Below are 17,729 nucleotides of genomic sequence, written 5' to 3' on the forward strand. Positions count from 1 at the left end.
TCTCTCTGCTCCTCCCCTGCTTGCATTTTGTCTCTCTCAAAAATGAATACACGTTAAAAAAATTTTCTTAGGGGCACCTGGTTGGCTTAGTTGGTTAAGTGTCTGACTTTGGTTTAGTTGGTTAAGTGTCTGACTTTGGCTTAGGTCATGATCTTGTGGTTTGTGGTTTTGAGTCCCTTGTTGGGCTCTGTGCTGACAGCTCAGAGCCTGGAGCCTGCTTCGGATTCTGTGTCTCCCTCTCTCTCTGCCCCTCACCTGCTTGTGCTCTCTCTCGCTCTCTCAAAAATAAATAAACATTAAAAAAGTTGATTAGTAATGTCTTATATATGAGCTCTTGTAAAATGACTTATTTTGTAATAAAAATTTTTTATAGAGGATGTCTAATATAGAGATAAATGAAAATAAGATCATTAATTATTCTGTCTCAGAAATAGACTTTTGGGGCCCCTGGGTGACTCAGTCGGTTAAGCATACAACTTCAGCTCAGATCATGATTGCATGGTTTGTGAGTTCAAGCCCTGTGTTGGGCTCTGTGCTGACAGCTTAGAGCCTGGAGCCTGCTTCAGATTCTGTGTCTCCCTCTCTCTGTGCTCCTCCCCTGCTCATGCTGTCTCTTTCCCTAAAAAAATAAACATTTAAAAAAATTTTAAGAAATAGCCACTTTTCACCTTTTTGTGTGTGTTTAAGAATTCATGAAAATCATAGAAAAATGTATAAAAAGTCTACAGTAAAATATATGTTCACATACTTTTTTTTTTACTAAAATAGAAACTGCTTCCATTTAATGCATAGCCTGAATGTTTTTCTCTTTTAATATTCATCTATAATTTTATGTAGATAACACTCACATGATAGAATACTTTGTATCCTAATTTTTATTTTATTTTTACTATTTAACATTTATTTCTTGAGAGAGAGAGAAAGCGTGCATTCAAGCAGGGGAGGGGCAGAAAGAGAGGGAGACACAGAATCTGAAGCAGGCTCTGGGCTCAGCTGTCATGACAGAACAAAGCCCGATGCAGGGCTCAAACTCACAGACTATGAAATCATGACCTGGGCTGAAGTCAGACGCTTAACTGACTGAGCCACCCAGGCACCCCTGTATCATAATTTTTTTTTTTTTCAACGTTTATTTATTTTCGGGACAGAGAGAGACAGAGCATGAACGGGGGAGGGGCAGAGAGAGAGGGAGACACAGAATCGGAAACAGGCTCCAGCCTCTGAACCATCAGCCCAGAGCCTGACGCGGAGCTCGAACTCACACACTGCGAGATCGTGACCTGGCTGAAGTCAGACGCTTAACTGACTGCGCCACCCAGGCGCCCATGTATCATAATTTTTAAGTGAATCTTCTCTTATAAGGTATTTTATATTGTTTCCTATTCTAAATAATACATTTGCACTGAACAGTATTGTAGCTAAAGTAGCAGTGTACTTCAATCAAATCATTTCCCAGAATCGGAATTCTTGGGTGAGAGAGTATATGAAGTTTCAAGGCTATTTATTGTCGTAGTGCCATTTAGAAATGTTGAACCAATTTATACTTACTTTGTCACACCTGAGAATATGAGCAGTCTTAAATTTATGACTTTTTATAATCTGAAAGGGTAAACGATAACAGGAGACATTGGAATAACAGCATTTATGGAGTATACAGAATTTTTGGTAACTTAATTTTGATTTTCTCTTTCCCTTAAAAATCATAGGAAATTAATGCCTTATCATCTAAGTTTAGAGTTTTATAGCATTTATGTCAGGTAAAATAACATATTAAATGTAAATTCTTACATAAAAACATATCTAAGCTTTGGGTTATTTTCTCTTTTTTTATAATAAGGTGGTATTTAAAATGCCATCTTTTAATTTTTTTTTTTTTTCAACGTTTATTTATTTTTGGGACAGAGAGAGACAGAGCATGAACGGGGGAGGGGCAGAGAGAGAGGGAGACACAGAATCGGAACAGGCTCCAGCCTCTGAGCCATCAGCCCAGAGCCTGACGCGGGGCTCGAACTCACGGACTGCGAGATCGTGACCTGGCTGAAGTCGGCCGCTTAACCGACTGCGCCACCCAGGCGCCCCAAAATAAAATGCCATCTTAAGTGGGGAGTTTGGTGAATTTTGGTTGTTGTGTCCAAATGTGTAAACACCACCACCACCATGTTCATCAAAGTGCAGAACAGTTTCCTCACCCTAAGAAGTTTCTTCATAATCCTTTGCAGTTGATTCATCCTCCCCATCTCCTGACCCCCTATTCTACTTTAGGTAACCACTTGTTTGCCTTCTGTCACTATAGTTTTGGGTTTGTTTGAGAATTTCGTATAGTTGGGATCATAAAATGTATATGGTCTTTTGTTTGAGTTCTTTAGCTTAGCATTTTTTTGAGGTTTATTCATATTATTGCATGTAATAACATCTGATTCCTTTTCATTGTTGAGTAGTATCCCATAATATAGATATCCACAATTTGTTTATTCGCTAGTTGATGAACACTTGAGTTGCTTCCAGGTTTGAACTGTTATGAGTAACACTGCTATAAGCATTTGCATCCACATCTTGGAGCGGACATAGCGTTTTATTTCTCTTGGGTAAATACTTAACAAGTGGAATTTCTGGGTCATATGGTAATGTATGTTTAACCTTAGAAGATACTGTCATTCTCTTTTCCCTTTTGCATTCCCACCAGCAGTGTATGAGAGTTACAGTTGTTTGATATCCTCACCAACAGGATGTAGTCGTTTTAATTTCAGCCATCCCTGTTGGTATGTACTGGTGTCTGTTGACTGATGATATTGAAAGCTTTGGATTTTAACCTCTATTTTATGAATACTAGCATATTTTGAGATGGTGGGAAGTAAAATAAGTGTATATTCCTTTGTGAGAAATGAAGTGGGCCGTGTAAGCATGTGTTTAAATGATTACTGTGTGATTGAGGGCCCATCAAATATGTGACAAGATTTTAGTAGCTTGGTGATGTACAGTTAAATTTAAGTGTCTTCCTACCCTTAGAAGGATAAGTTAATACTTTAATGTTTCTGATTGTATTATCTAGATGAGTGATTCATAGGAAAAGGATTAAATGAGTGGCTTAGGTTGTAGAAAAGACTGGTGACTTAGGAATTTTATATTTCTGAGATTATGGCCCTAGAGTTCTATAATTCTTGAATAATAGCTTTAGAAATTTTAGATGAATTCAAGGATTAGACATAAAAGAAATAGGATTATGAAGAAATGATTTCTTTCTTTTTGTTCCTCCTTAGGACATTTTCATTCCATCCCCAAGTTTGGAAGAACGATCAAATGATGGGAAGAAAGGTGGAGATTTGCACAGTTCATCTTTGACTGTTGAGTGTTCTAAAACTTCAGAGATTGAACCAAAGAATTCCACTGAGGATATTGGGCTATCTTTGACAGGGGATTCTTGTAAGTTGATGCTTTCTACAAGTGAGTATAGTCAGTCCCCGAAGGTGGAGAGCTTGAGTTCTCACAGGATTGGTGAAGATGGGGAAAACACGCAGATTGAGGATACTGAACCCATGTCTCCAGTTCTTAATTCTAAACTTGTTCCTGCTGAAAATGATAATATCCTGATGAATCCATCACAAGATGGCCAAGTAGAACTGAATCAGAAGGATAAAACAAAGGGGGATGACACAGAAACCAGAGATGACGTAAGTATTTTAGCCACTGATTGCAAAGGCAGAGAAGAGACTGTAGCAGAAGATGTTTGTATTGATCTCACTTGTGATTCAGGAAGTCAGGCAGTTCCTTCTCCAGCTACTCGATCTGAGGCACTCTCTAGTGTTTTAGATCAGGAGGAAGCTATGGAAATTAAAGAACATCATCCAGAGGAGGGGTCTTCAGGGTCTGAGGTGGAAGAAATCCCGGAGACTCCTTGTGAAAGTCAAGGAGAGGAGCCCAAAGAAGAAAATATGGAGAGTGTCCCATTGCACCTTTCTCTGACTGAAACTCAGTCCCAAGGATTGTGTCTTCCAAAGGAAATCCCAAAACAAGAATGCCAGGAAGCTATGGAAGTTGAAACCAGTGTGATTAGTATTGATTCCCCCCAAAAGATTCCAGTTCTTGACCACGAATTGGAACATAAGGATCAGGAGGCTTGGGAAGAAGCTACTTCAGAGGATTCAAGTGTTGTCATTGTAGATGTGAAGGAACCATCTCCCAGAGTTGATGTTTCTTCTGAACCTTTAGAGGGAGTGGAGAAATGCTCAGATTCCCAGTCGTGGGAGGATGATGCTCCAGAAATAGAATCATGTGCTGAGAATAGAGTTGACACCCAGGAAGAAAAGAGTGCAGAATATGAAGGAGATGTGAAATCAGTGACTGCCGAAAAGGAACCTATAGAGGTGCACTCTCCACAGCCTCCCTTGACTTTAGTGAGAGCAGATGATGCTCTGAGACCTGACCAGGAGATGCAGCAAGCTGAACCTCAAGAGAAAACTGGTAACTCATTACCAAAAGACTCAGAAATAGCTAATGCAAAGCAGCTGGGCTCAGGCATAGAAACCCAGCAGCTGGAGAAGGCCTCTGCCCATGCTTCACAAAGCTTCTGTGAAAGCTCTAGTGGTGAGTGTGCTTATAAATTGTTCTGTTTCCAATCAAAGTATAATTTGGAATAGAAGGTAGGAGAGTACCGTGCTTATGTCAGGGGTGAAAATTAACTTGGAATTATGTTTATGAAGAGCCAGTCATAGTTGGGGAAATAAAGAAATTGCATTATGTATTTCTTTTGTAGCTGTAATTGTGGAATCATCTGAGGTTTATCAGCTTTATAACTCAGGAATAATCAGCATGAATTTTCTAGGTATTTAGAAATTATAACAATCTGGTGTTTTCTATTTGGGTCCCAACCTTGCTCATATTTTTATATTTTGACAGTTACCTTGAAATAAAAGGATTTTTTTTGATTACCCTACATAGTAAAATATTTAGAATTTTGTTAATGAGTGTACTGTTATTGTTTTGTTTTTTTTTCTTTTTATGGGCATTAGGTAAAGTTTCTAAATTTGGTTCAACATATATACATCTTAAACCTTAAATTTGAAGGGGCACCTGGGTGGCTCAGACGGTTGAGTGTCTGACTTTGGCTCAGGTCATGATCTCATGGTTTGTGAGTTCAAGCCCCACATTGGGCTCACTGCTGTCAGTTTGTCAGTGCAGAGCCTGCTTCAGATCCTCTGTCCCCCTCTGTCTGCCCCTCCCCTGTTTGCATTCTCCCCCAGATAAGTAGATATTAAAAAACAAAAACAAAAACAACCCTTAAACCAGAAAAGATAATTAATTAGTCTATGTTCTTTAGCTATTTTACCTAAGACCAGAATGAGAATACTTTCTGAATGACCAGATTTAGTATAATTTGAAAACAAAACAATCTCTTAAAAACAGAAAAATGAAAACAAAATACAAATGAGAAACAGTATTTGGGGAAGCCTCATAGCTATTAGTATAGGTGATCAGACCTTTTGATGTTCCTGGAACAGTCCCAGTTTATACTTCTTGTCTAGGTGTGATTATTATTAGTACTTTTTTTTTTACTTTCAAAATTGCCCCTATCATTAGGTTTTATATTCAGGATTCTTTTTTTTTTTCTTTTTTAGAACAAGAAATTGTTATAACTGGAAGGAAGTTAAAAGAGTTATGGGTTTGTTCTCTTCTTTCTAAAGTCATAGCTAGTTAATAATTGAGGTGGAACTAGAACCTAGGTCTGCTGATTCTGAACTCTATGCTTTTTACTCCTATAAGACTATGTAATATAGTTTCTCTGAATCTGACAAATTATGGCAAAGAACTATCTGAATGATCTAATATCTTGTATTGTTGAATATTTTTAAAAATTGTTTTATATCTAAATACTGTTACTGACCTAGGCTAAGAAAGCATTAGGGCCTATAAATTGTTTTAATATGGTTGCTTAGGAGTATTTTTTAATTATCTTAGCACTTGAATGCAAAAGAAGCTTCTAAAACATTGGGATATTAGTTGTATCACTTTAACGTGAATTCTTGCTCCATGAATTCTTGCTTACATCATTAACTGCCCGGGCCAGCTCTTTTTTATAGTAGACACTGTGATAGTAAAAACTTACTTTACTAATCTTTTGTCTAGATTGTTGAAAATACTATTAAGTTGTTTTCTGCTTCAAGATTTTAGTTTTTGAGCCAAACAACTAAAAACAGTGAAGACAGTGGTTGGACTGTTAGAAAATTAGTCTGAAGTAAAATAAATCATTCAGAAGAGCATTGCTAGACAAGAGAAAAAATTATTCTGTACTTAAAATACAGTTGTTTAATTGCTAAAGTTTAAGAGAAACTAATTTAAATGAGAGTAGCCTAAAAAGTTAATGGTTCTTTAGTTTGGAAAGACAAAATGAAAGCTACGAATTGGTTGAGTCCCAGATTTGTTCATTAGATTCCTGTATAGTAAAGTTAGAAGGGTTACTTTTGTTTTTGTTAATAGCTTTATTGATTAAAAAAAAGTATACGTGCTTAGTTGTAAAAGTTCGAACAGTACAGGGAAGAGGAGAGAGGGAGTTGGGAGAGAAAAGGAGAGAATCACTGTTAAGTGCCTGTGTATATAGATAACTTGGAGACATGAGACGTCTTCAGACATCTGTTTATGGAAACCTCTTGAAATTTGAAAAAGCAAATTTAGAAAGATGGTACTTGGAAACCAAGCCTTATTCAATATATAATATGATTTTGATAGGTTGATTATAGGAAAAATTGTGAGAAGTTCAATAAGTCTTTACTTAAATCCATAAGAGGTAGTCTATGATGGGTTAATAATGATCAGGGAAGCTAGGTATGTTTTGTGCTCTAGCTCTAACCTCTACCGTGTTATTTTGTGAATATCATCCTAATTAGATGTTAATGTCAGAGGCAGACTTGTAGGGTAAAGTGTTTATGCATGAAGTTATCTAGTATAGAAATTCTCATATTTTTAAGTAGGTGGCTTTTAATCAGTTGTAAGAAATAACTGGTTCTTCTTTTGAGCACAAAAGAAGATTAAATGAGATATAGATTGTAACAAAAAGTTAGAAGTAAGGGACACCTTCCTGACTTTAAAGGTTTTTTAAATATTGCTTTGGACTAATGACTTTTCTAAAGTCCTTAGTAATAAAGACAAACACCCCACTCAGCTGGTTTGGTGATTGATACTAAGTTTCCTTTTGTTCATTGCTTTCTTCATAGGTTGGTATGCTGGCAAACAATAGGATAGCCCGTGATAATCTGGGATTGCAGGAAGGGATTTGATAAATTAAACAATATGTGTGATAAGTGTCAGAGAAATAATTAAATATGTGGAAAATTCCAGTATTGAAGGGTAAAATATTATTTTGCAGGATGGTGATAACTTGATTAGTGGTGTCTTTCATGTGAGTTGAACAAAAGCAGAGAAATGGGAAAGCATTTGGAGGACATTGAATAGAGGCTTTCTGAATATGAATAATTAAAGACTAGAAATATAGGCTGCTACTAGTTAATTGAAAGCTGATTAAAGAGTTAGGAATTTATCTTCTAGTGGAAACCTTGGCATTTTGACAGGAGGCTAACATATTCTAATGTTTTATAGGAATGTTGCTTTGGTTGTGGTATACAGAACGAATTGGGGGTTGGGGAAGAGGGGAGACTTCTGGAAGAGAAAATAATTGATAGGCTGTTGTAATAATCCAGGAATGAATCATTGAAGGACCAGATAAGGAGTGCAGTGTTGCTTATAAAAGTAGATTCATTTTTCTGTTTGGTTGTAGTAATGCAGCTGGGTCAGTGGTGTACAAATAATTGTTCTTAAGTATTATCTAGTACTGTGCGAAGGAAACCCTGTTATGGGGAAATAATGTTCAGTAATTAATGCTTGCATATTACATTTGCGTGTTACGGTATGACATAAAAGGAAGTACTTAAAGATTTCATATATAGATTTTCTTTCTTAAGTTTATTTTTGGAAGAGAGAAAGAGAGAGGGTGCGTGTGCACACGAGCAGAGGAGAGGCAGAGAGAGGGAGAGGGAGAATCCCCAGTAGGCTCCACGCCAACAGTGCAGAGCCCCACGTGGGGCTTGATCCCATTGACCATGAGGTCATGACCTGAGCTGAAATCAAGAGTCAGATGCTTACTGACTGAGCCACCCGGGCACCCCCACATAGATTTTCAAAAGTCTGCTTGGTCAGTCATAATAGGAGGGATGGTTCCTGTCAAGAGAGCAGTGCAGTGCAGGTGATTATTCCAGTAACCAAAATTCTGTAAAATATATCTTTGTGATGTTTGATATTTTGTGAGTTATTTTTTTACTTTTTAGTTTTTGTATCTCTTCTAAGTTCTTCTTTATTAACCTAAAGGACTTGCTTTTTAAGTAATTGCCAGAGAAAGAATCCTTATATACCTGACCCATTTCTCTTTTCTATTACTATGGTGGAATTCTTTGCCATATAAGATGCGAATCTGATAGTCTTTCTCATACTCTTTACAGTTCCTTTAGCTGAGCATATATACTTTTCACCCTTTATTTCTTTTTTTCTTTTATGTTTATTTATTTTGAGAGAGAGAGAGAGACAAGAGTGGGAGCCAGGGAGGGGCAGAGAGAGAGGGAGACCCAGAATCCAAAGCAGGCTCCAGGCACCGAGCTGTCAGCACAGAGCCGGACGCTGGGCTCGAACCCACAAGCCGTGAGATCATGACCTGAGCCCACTGGGCCACCCAGGCGCCCCTCACCGTTTATTTCTAAAGTTTATTTCATTTTCTCTCTTCATCCCTTAAGGTTACTAATTCATTTTCTCTCACATGTAGATGTAAGAGATGTTTTTTGTTGTTTTGTGACTGAAGAAAAAAGTATCAAAGTACTTCATATGAAAGATAATAAAAGGTAGAAGTGGAGTGGAAAAAGATGAAAAGAGAAAAGTGTGGTATTGTGAGAAATTAACTTGGTTTTCATCCAGTGCCTGACACAGAGCTCCAAAAATCCTTGTAATTTCTTAAGTGCTAGGAATATCTTTTGCTATTCATAACAAACCCTTTCAAACACCTCTGAGTTTATGCTAATGAAGTGATTTAGGGTGGAATCCCTACATAGCCTCAGAACCCAGGCTGTTCTCTGGGAAGACCAAGTGAATAGAGGGTTGAAACTTTCAGCCCTACCCACCCTCCTCCTGGAAGGAAGGGCTGGAGATTAAAGCTCAGTGAAATTGCTTGAGCAACAAGATTTAATAAGGTTCTGCCCAAAGTTGTAATGAGCCAGAGCTGGTATCTCATCCCAGTTGCACGGGGACTGAAGCTCCTGCTATCAGAACCCTTCTGGACCTTACCCTGTGTACGGCTTCATTTGGCTGTTCATCTGTGTCCTTTATAATAAATTGGTAAGTGTAAGTGAGTCTCTGAGTATTGTGAGCAGCTCTTGTAAGTTAGTCAAACCTGAGGGAGGAGGTTGTGGGATCCTCAAAGTATAGCCATTTGGTGAGAAACACAGATAACAACCTGGCCTTGTGATTGTTATCTGAAGTGGGGGCAGTCTTGTGGGACTGATGCCATCTCCAGGTAGATTTCTGTGTCAAAAGTGAATAATACCAGTCATTTGCTGCTGAGAATCGGATAATTGCTTGGTGGTGTTGGGATACACATTTGGCAAAATGCTTGCGAAGGAGTAGAGTCTGGGTATGCCAGATTATAGGTATTTTGAGCCATCACAGGAAAGTAAGTACAAATTTTCAGATGTTAGGTTTAAGAGGAGCAGTCTAGCAGTTTTGTTTTTTTTTTCTCCCAAACCTAGTCACTTTATTAAAAGAGATAAACAAGAAATCAGAAAATGTGATTTAAAAAAAAAATGTTTATTTTGTGAGAGAGAGAGAGTGTGTGTGTGTGTGTGTGTGTGTGTGTGTGTATACAGAAGCTGCGGAGTGGCAGAGATTGGGGAAAAGAGAGAATCCCAAGCAGGCTCCGTGCTGTCAGCGCAGAGCCTGACAAAGATCATGACCTATGCCAAAACCAAGAGTTGGACGCTTAACCGACTGAGCCACCCAGGTGCCCCCAGAAAATGTCTTTTTGGCAGTTTGCTAATTCTGATTAGTAAAAACTTTGGAACCAAGACCTAGTTAAAAATAAAGGTTTATATCTTGACAAATTGTTATGTTTATATTAATTTATTGATGACTAACCAAAATGGGTGCACTGGGAATGCTCATATATGTGGGATTTACTATTGTGCAGACATTTACATATGAATATTAGTATTATGGCGTAGAAGGAATGTGGTCAGTTCATGTTCCTTTTGAACTCATGTTCCTCAGGGCCTCTAAACTTCGGGCTTCCTCCGTTTTGTCTGTTTTCTGGTTGTCTGCTTTGTGTCAGACCTATTGTTGGCTGTAACTAGAGCACAGAAAATAATAGGAAATTGGTTGGGAGGCCTGGTGAGGCGGGTTGGGAATGTGGCTGATTTGGGGAGCAAGGGAAAAGAATAATTGAAATACTTCTTGCAGTTCTTCTCACTTTTACTTTTATTTTCTTCTTATACTTCTGTTTTGGTTTCTCTTATATTTATTAATTTTTAATTATTATTATTATTATTATCATTTTTACTCCCTCCAGAAACTCCATTTCATTTCACGTTGCCTAAGGAAGGTGATATTATCCCACCATTGACTGGTGCAACTCCACCTCTTATTGGTCACCTGAAACTGGAGCCCAAGAGACACAGTACTCCTATTGGTGAGCGACTAAAATGTAATAATATTTAAAGCAGAATTTCTGAGATACCATTCTTTATGCAAGTGATTCTTTTAGATTTGAGGAGTTGGGCCTGCCTGGTAAGGTTGGTTTTGTCTTAGAGAATAAGCTGTGATGTTTGATTCCATGAATTTTCTCCTAGAAGATACTGAGTGGTAATGAGAAGAAAGAAAGGGTGGGAGGAAGGAAGGAAGAGAATACACAGATTTTATTCTCTTACTTGCAGGGCAATAGAATCTGAGTGCGAAGTAATGATACAGAGCTATTTTTATAAGGAAGGGACAGCAAATAGGGTAGAAGTACTGTTTATTCAGTACCCTGGCTATCAGTCTGCTACTTGACAGGGCAGGGAAACTTAGATCCTCCTTCCCTGAAACAGCCAGCAGTCTTCTGCATTAACCTATTTGTTTTCTCTAGTCAGTGCTGGGAGGTAACAGTCATGCCGTCTGGAGTCTCCTGCTACCTATGCCTGATGCTGGCAGATGTGGGTTGGCTGAGGGCTCATGCAGCATCCTTTGTCCAGATGCAGAAGTGGAACTGAATCCCGTTGCTCCTCTTAAGACCAGGTGTCAATACTAGTGCGTAGTTGTTGATACTGTGACAGGATCTATCCTAGGAAACCCCCCCCTTCAATCCTGCAGAGCTGTGGAGCCAAACAGGCAAATTGGTGACCTCAAAGTGTAGTTTTTCGTGTTTGTATTTTAGTGTTTTTCCTTTCTTCCTCCTGCCTCCCTCTTTCAGGTATTAGCAACTATCCAGAAAGCACCATAGTAACCAGTGATGTCATGTCTGAAAGCATGGTGGAGACCAATGATCCCATACTTGGGAATGAAAAAGGAAATCCTGGGGCTGCCCCAGAAGTGGATGATAAATTGTGTCTAAGAATGAAACTGGTCACTCCTGAGACTGAGACGAGTGAAGAAGCTTTGCAGTTTAGTTTGGAAAGTAAGTTTTATTTTATGTCAATCTTGGGTAATTAGTAGCTGCAGATCATTGAGAAGTATTAGTTATCTTTCTCCTAGTTACAATGATTAATACTTTTATAATTGTATTTCTAAAGTCTTAAGTCTCACAGACTTAAGTCTTGGCTTTCAGCTGGGCACTGTCATGTTACTGAAGATGCTTCATTTTATAATCTCTGGTGCTGCTTGTTTCTCTGTATTAAACCTGCATATATAAAGTAATTGGTTTTCATGTTAAGAAACAGTTCAGGGGCGCCTGGGTGGTGCAGTCGGTTAAGCCTTCCACTTCAGCCAGGTCACGATCTCGCGGTCCGTGAGTTCAAGCCCCGCATCAGGCTCTGGGCGGATGGCTCAGAGGCTGGAGCCTGTTTCCGATTCTGTGTCTCCCTCTCTCTCTGCCCCTCCCCCGTTCATGCCCTGTCTCTCTCTGTCCCAAAACTAAATAAACGTTGAAAAAAAAAATTAAAAAAAAAAAAACCAGTTCAGAGGAGGGTAGAAAATGCAGGATTGTGGATTCACACTCTAGGCTTGTATTGACTATTTCTCCATTACTTGCATGTTAATGGTTATGGCTAGAATACAGAGAAGGTACAAACAAGGGAGGTTGCAAAGATCCAGATTTGGAAAGGCCTTTTACATGATGCTGAGACACTGAAGAATTGTAGGCAAGAGAATAATATCAGATTAGCTTTTTTAAACGTATCAGTTGAGTATTAAAAACTTCATGCCTTTGTGCTTTATTCCTTGCCTTGCCTTCCCATTTCCTATTCTCCTGCCTGGAAAACTCAGATTTTGTTTAACCAGGAAGTAAGGTTATTAGTAGTGGAGATGGAGATGAGAGGATCAGTCAGAGAGGTGAATAGTAGAATTGAGAGAACCTTGGGACCAGTTGAATATGGAAGTTAGAGGGATGGGGGAAAAATACAGAATGAATCTACATCTAAATTTAGTTTTCATGATAGCACTCCAAAGTAGATATCCTTATTTCCAGAAACAGAGGTTTTAAAGTTATATGCCTAAGGTCACAATAATTGCTAAGAGATAATGTTACAGTTTCAGTCAGATCTGTCTGACACAAAAGTTTATAATTTTTCCACTAGGTAGTTTGTAAATGCTGTTTAATGGAGTTAGAACAGGAAGAAGTCTTATAAAAGAGATGGGAAAGGAAGCTTATGGGGAGGAGAATTACAAGAAGATAATGTCAGATGCAAAAGTGAATGTCTAATAAGGTATATCTGAAAATGTACATTGGATTTGGCCATTCGGATCCATTTGGTGACTCTAGCAAGAACTGTTCCAGTGTGGTGCTTTGGGTGGGAGCTATACTGAAGTTAATTGAGGAGTGATGGGAAGAAGAGGCAGCAAACATATTCTACTTTTGAGAAGTTTATATGAGAAAGGAAAAAATACGCCACGTTAGAGAGATTTAGGATTGGAGATTTTTTTCATTTTTATGCCTAAGCATAGAGAGGCCTAAGCGTTTTATAGGCTGAGAGAAAGTCTCCAAAAGAGAGATGGGTTAAAAATGAGGGAATAGGGGAAACAGTTAATGGATCAAAACCCTGAGGGAGTTGGGAGAGGAAGCTTTCCAAAGACTATAGCAGAATGGGTAGACTTGAATAAGAAGGGCCTCTCATTCTCTGGAGACCAAAGAAATTTTAGCTAATATGCTTTGAGTACTTATGATATTCCAGGCATTTTACAAGTATAGCTCATTGAATCTCACAACAAACCTCTGAAGTCAGTCCTGTTACTATCCTCATTTTATAGGTGAAGAAACTGAGGCACAGGAAGATTGAGTGACTAGAGTCAAACAGCTAGTAAATGGGGTAGCCTGAATTTAAAGTGTTTTTTTTGTTTAATATTTTTTAATGTTTATTTTTGAGAGAGAGAGAGAGAGAGAGAGAGAATGAATATGGGAGCATGAATGGGGGAGAGGCAGTGAGGGAGACATCAAATCTGAAGCAGGCTCCAGGCTCCGAGCTGTCAGCACAGAGCCCGATGCAGGACTCGAACCCATGAACTGCGAGATCATGCATGACCTGAGCCAAGGTCAGACACTTAACTGACTGAGCCACCCAGGCACCCCAACTAAGAACCCAGGGGCGCACCTGGCTGGCTCAGTTGGAAGACCATGCGACTCTTGATCTGAGGGTTGTGAGTTTGAGCCCCATGTTGGGTGTAGAGATTACTGAAAAAAATAAACTTAAAAAAAGTAGTTTCAAGAACCAGCAGTGTGGGTCTGAATTATAGTGCTCTTCTACTTTTTCCGTGCTTATTAATTTGAATTATAGAACCTCAGTAGAAATTAAAGTATTACATGTTTCCATTTTTATTCTCTCTGAAATCAAGTGGGGCTTATCAAGAGAGTTTATGGTAGCCTTGAATCTTTAGATTTGAAGTTAAAATTGGGAAGACCTTAAGTGGAGCTAACATAATGGACGGTATTACTACCTTTCCTGATAGTAGGAGTACACTGTCTGGCAGTCACCGGACTCAGAGTTTTACTCATTTCATCTTCACAACAAACCTGTGAGGTTGGTTCTGGTTTATCTCTATCTTATAGATGAGGAAAGTGACTCAGAAGATGGGGTTTACTCCAAGTTGGACTACTAATGCTGGAGCCAGGGCCTGTTTCATAGCCAGGGCTCTAACCACTAAACTTCTGCCCCCTTGATGGACTGTTAAGAAGATTATGTTGGGTCATGAATATTTTAGAAATGTTTAAAAATATGTGTTATTTTCTCTAAGGCTGGAATAAATTTCTAAAGGAACACATTTTAATCCCTTGGCATTAGTGACACTGCTTTGAGAATATGGGATTCTTTTCAGTGTCGCTCTTAATTCTTTGCTACAGATTCTTTCTTGAAAATAAGTTTTGTTTTTCAAATATTTGTCCCAAAGGCACTTTGGGAAGAACTTGAGTACCTTCTGTGTATGGGTTCTCTTAAAACTGTGCACTGTTTAAAAGAAACAAAAACAACCAAACTGCACACTATTGAAAATTTGTATCAATTGAAAACATTTTCTTGTATAATTTATTTTACTAAAGTTTTTTTCTTTATTAAAGTTTCGTATTTTCTTACTATGTAAATTTTTTACATCCTGTATGAGAAGAGAGATGAATTGGTTGAGGAGAAGTTTTAATTTTCATTTTTACATGCTAGTGTTGAGTAGTTCATTGTATTTCTGGACAAACTGATTAGTCTTCTGTAGGAAATTTGAAAGAAAATTGGTGCAAGTGAGGAAAAACTTGTACTGTTTAAGTGTAAGTCTTTTTATGTTCACTTATTATTCTTACTCCTTTTTGTTACTTGTTGCAATTATTAGAGCAGGTTTTCAGAGGAGGTGTTTAGGTGTGATACTAACTGAATTGTTTCTTTCTCTTTTCTCCTTTTGCTTTTGTTTTTATTCAGAGCCTGCAATTGGTGAAAAAAAAAATGGATCTACTGCAGTTGCTGAGGCTGTTGCCAGGTAACCTGAGCTGGTTGCTATTTAGAGGAGTTTAATATACAAAGCCACTCTGTTAATAAGAGGAAGATGATTTATCAATAAAGGAAAAATCTTAAAAAGAAACTCAGCATAAAGGATTTAGCCATGTATTGAATCTAACAGTAGGCTGTCTTATTAATACTTTCAGCTTTTGCTATACTTAGAACTAAGATATTTAAAGGTGTTTCCCTTTCTCTCTTTTGTTCATGTGAGTATACCCTTTTCTTTGTTTCTTTTGAGGAGACTGAGATTATTGCTGCTGTTGGTAAGGCAATAAAGGGTTTAAAGAAAAACAGCCTTAGACCTTGTTCCTTCAAGGATTCCCAACTCCTCCACAACCTCAGGCCATTTTCTCTTCTGCCTGCCAAATTAACTGTTGTGTTGAACTGTTATTTTTGCTTTGTCATGAATGCTGTAATGCTTTGGGGATGTGTTTGACCCCATCCTGAGGCTTTAGTGGTAAGCTTTGCCATCTGGTGGCTGTGAGAGTAGAATTGTTTCATTGGTTCATGGCATGAGTCATCCAGTGTGAACGTACTAGTGGCAGTTGGTGAAGTATAGGTGAGGATTCTTAAATCAGACTTGGCAGGTACAGTAAATAGGTATAGCAGGCTAGGTGCAAGAGCACAAGGTATTAAGGATTATGGCCAACTGAATGTGTGTCCTGTTTGAACACGTGCCCCTGTTCAGCTCCAGCCCGTTATTACCATGCAAGAAAGAAAACTTAGTTTTGTCAGATGCTGTTGGTTGTAGTTCTCTGTCCATCTTATTTCCTGTGAATTTTCTTTAAGAGCTTTTTTATTGTGCTAATTGGAAACAAGTATGAAGAATGGCATTTTGACATAAGGTGTGGGGTTTGGGACGCAGAGCAAGGATTTTATTCCTTCTGTGCCTAAGAAAGATAATCTCCAGAGGTACTTTTCCTTTCGAAACTAACATAGTATGTTGCTTTAACTTGTTATCTTAGTCCCCAGAAGACCATGTCTTTGTTTAGCTGTGTCTGTGAAGCACAACAAGATCCTGAAGCTCGAAATCGGGATCCTCCCTCTGCACCCATCAAGTGAGCATTATTTTCATAGCCTCTTTTGAGCTGTATTTATTTGCAAAATGGTTGGTTCCAAAATCTAGAATGTATTGCTACCATTTTGTGAACTTGAGCTTACATTTTTACCTGATGGACCGTGATATATTCTAGACAGATTTATAAGTGAGATGTCAAGAGAAGTTTTATTTAATATTTATAAAGTTTTTTGTCTTGATCTTCTTGTTCTGTCAATTTGAAATGATTCAGTCTTCATAAATTTATGAACCTGTATCATTCTATATTTTTAAGATTATTTTTTCTTAGTTTTAGAAATGTTTATTTTTAATAAGACTTTTTATTTTTCTTCAGTTTCCCATAGGGCAAAACTGAGATGTTCAACACTCCAAATTTAAAGTTTGTCATACTTGATAGAATTGAGATTTGGAATTATGGAATTATGGATGGAATTATGATTTCTTTACTCCATAATCTTTTAGAACAGCTCTAAAACAGAAAAAAAAAAGTAATAAAATTGAGTTACAAAGTATTTTTTCTCAATTAAAAAATTTTTTTTGACATGTATTTATTTTTGAGAGACAGAGCATGAGCGGGGGAGGGGCAGAGAGAGAGGGAGACACAGAATCTGAAGCAGGCTCCAGGCTCTGAGCTGTCAGCACAGAGCTTGATGCAGGGATCAAACCCATGAACTGTGAGGTCATGACCTGAGCTGATGTCGGATGCTTAACCGACTGAGCCACCCGGGCACCTCTTTTTCTTTATTTAAATAATGAGAGTATCTTATTTGATATGTACAATTCTTGTATTTAGTATAGGGAAATAAGTAATGGCAATGGAAATAAACTTGTATTTTCATTATGACGTTTAGTGATTTTTGTAAAGAATGTGATAATATTTTGTCAGCAGGTATATTCCTAATAGTGTTATTTGCAGCATAATTTTTATAGTCTTTATTAACAAATGTTGAAAAGAAACATATCAGTGCTTTTAGTGGCATTCTGATTATTAAATGTGAGCTTGTTGGTATTCTTGAGAATCAAATAGCCCAGGTCATATCCTTTATTGTATCAAGAAGCTTATTAGGTGAAACGCTACTTTGTGTGATTCAAAAAGTGATACAGTAATGGCCTCGCAATTACTAAATTTACTGAGGCATTCTACTGCCTTCCCATTTTACTAGAATATCTTAGGCCAAAGTGCTGGTGATTTTGTTTAATCTTAGTAGAACACAGGCCTGAGTATCCAGCTGGATTTGATTTCAGTTGCTCCACAGACAGACCTACACTCAGAATATAAAGGTTAGAAGTTTGTTAAGTATGGAGATTTATTCTTCCCTTTTTCACTTTGGGTTAATTTTATTTGGACTTTTCCTGCTAAAATTTGCTTTCTTAGCATCAGTTTCCAAATCTGGCATATAGTGACCAAGGTAGGGTTGTGTAGCTGGAACAAATGAATAAAGAGAGGTGTGGCCCTTCTTAGAGTTGACTGGATTTCTCTTGTCTTC

The 17,729-nt window shown here is 38.0% G+C and overlaps 1 protein-coding gene across 11 annotated transcripts in view; it reads left to right on the plus strand.

Moving 5' to 3' along the window:
* The window catches only part of TP53BP1 (tumor protein p53 binding protein 1), a 93,329-nt gene that overhangs the window by 49,374 nt on the left and 26,226 nt on the right, over window positions 1-17,729 (plus strand). For 8 of the 11 annotated variants that reach the window (XR_007152744.1, XM_047861204.1, XM_047861201.1 and 5 more), the window contains 5 exons: window positions 3,258-4,581; window positions 10,592-10,711; window positions 11,471-11,674; window positions 15,108-15,165; window positions 16,151-16,243. Coding sequence is in view for 10 of the 11 variants with exons in the window: in XM_047861204.1 (XP_047717160.1) it covers window positions 3,258-4,581; window positions 10,592-10,711; window positions 11,471-11,674; window positions 15,108-15,165; window positions 16,151-16,243 (1,799 nt within the window). In the remaining variant the exon portion in view is untranslated. Of the gene's footprint in view, window positions 1-3,257; window positions 4,582-10,591; window positions 10,712-10,744; window positions 11,308-11,470; window positions 11,675-15,107; window positions 15,166-16,150; window positions 16,244-17,729 lie in introns of those variants that run through there. The other 3 variants (XM_047861199.1, XM_047861207.1, XM_047861206.1) reach the window with 3 other exon arrangements.

The sequence above is a fragment of the Prionailurus viverrinus genome, chromosome B3 (assembly GCF_022837055.1).
Source record: "Prionailurus viverrinus isolate Anna chromosome B3, UM_Priviv_1.0, whole genome shotgun sequence".
NCBI lineage: Eukaryota > Metazoa > Chordata > Mammalia > Carnivora > Felidae > Prionailurus > Prionailurus viverrinus.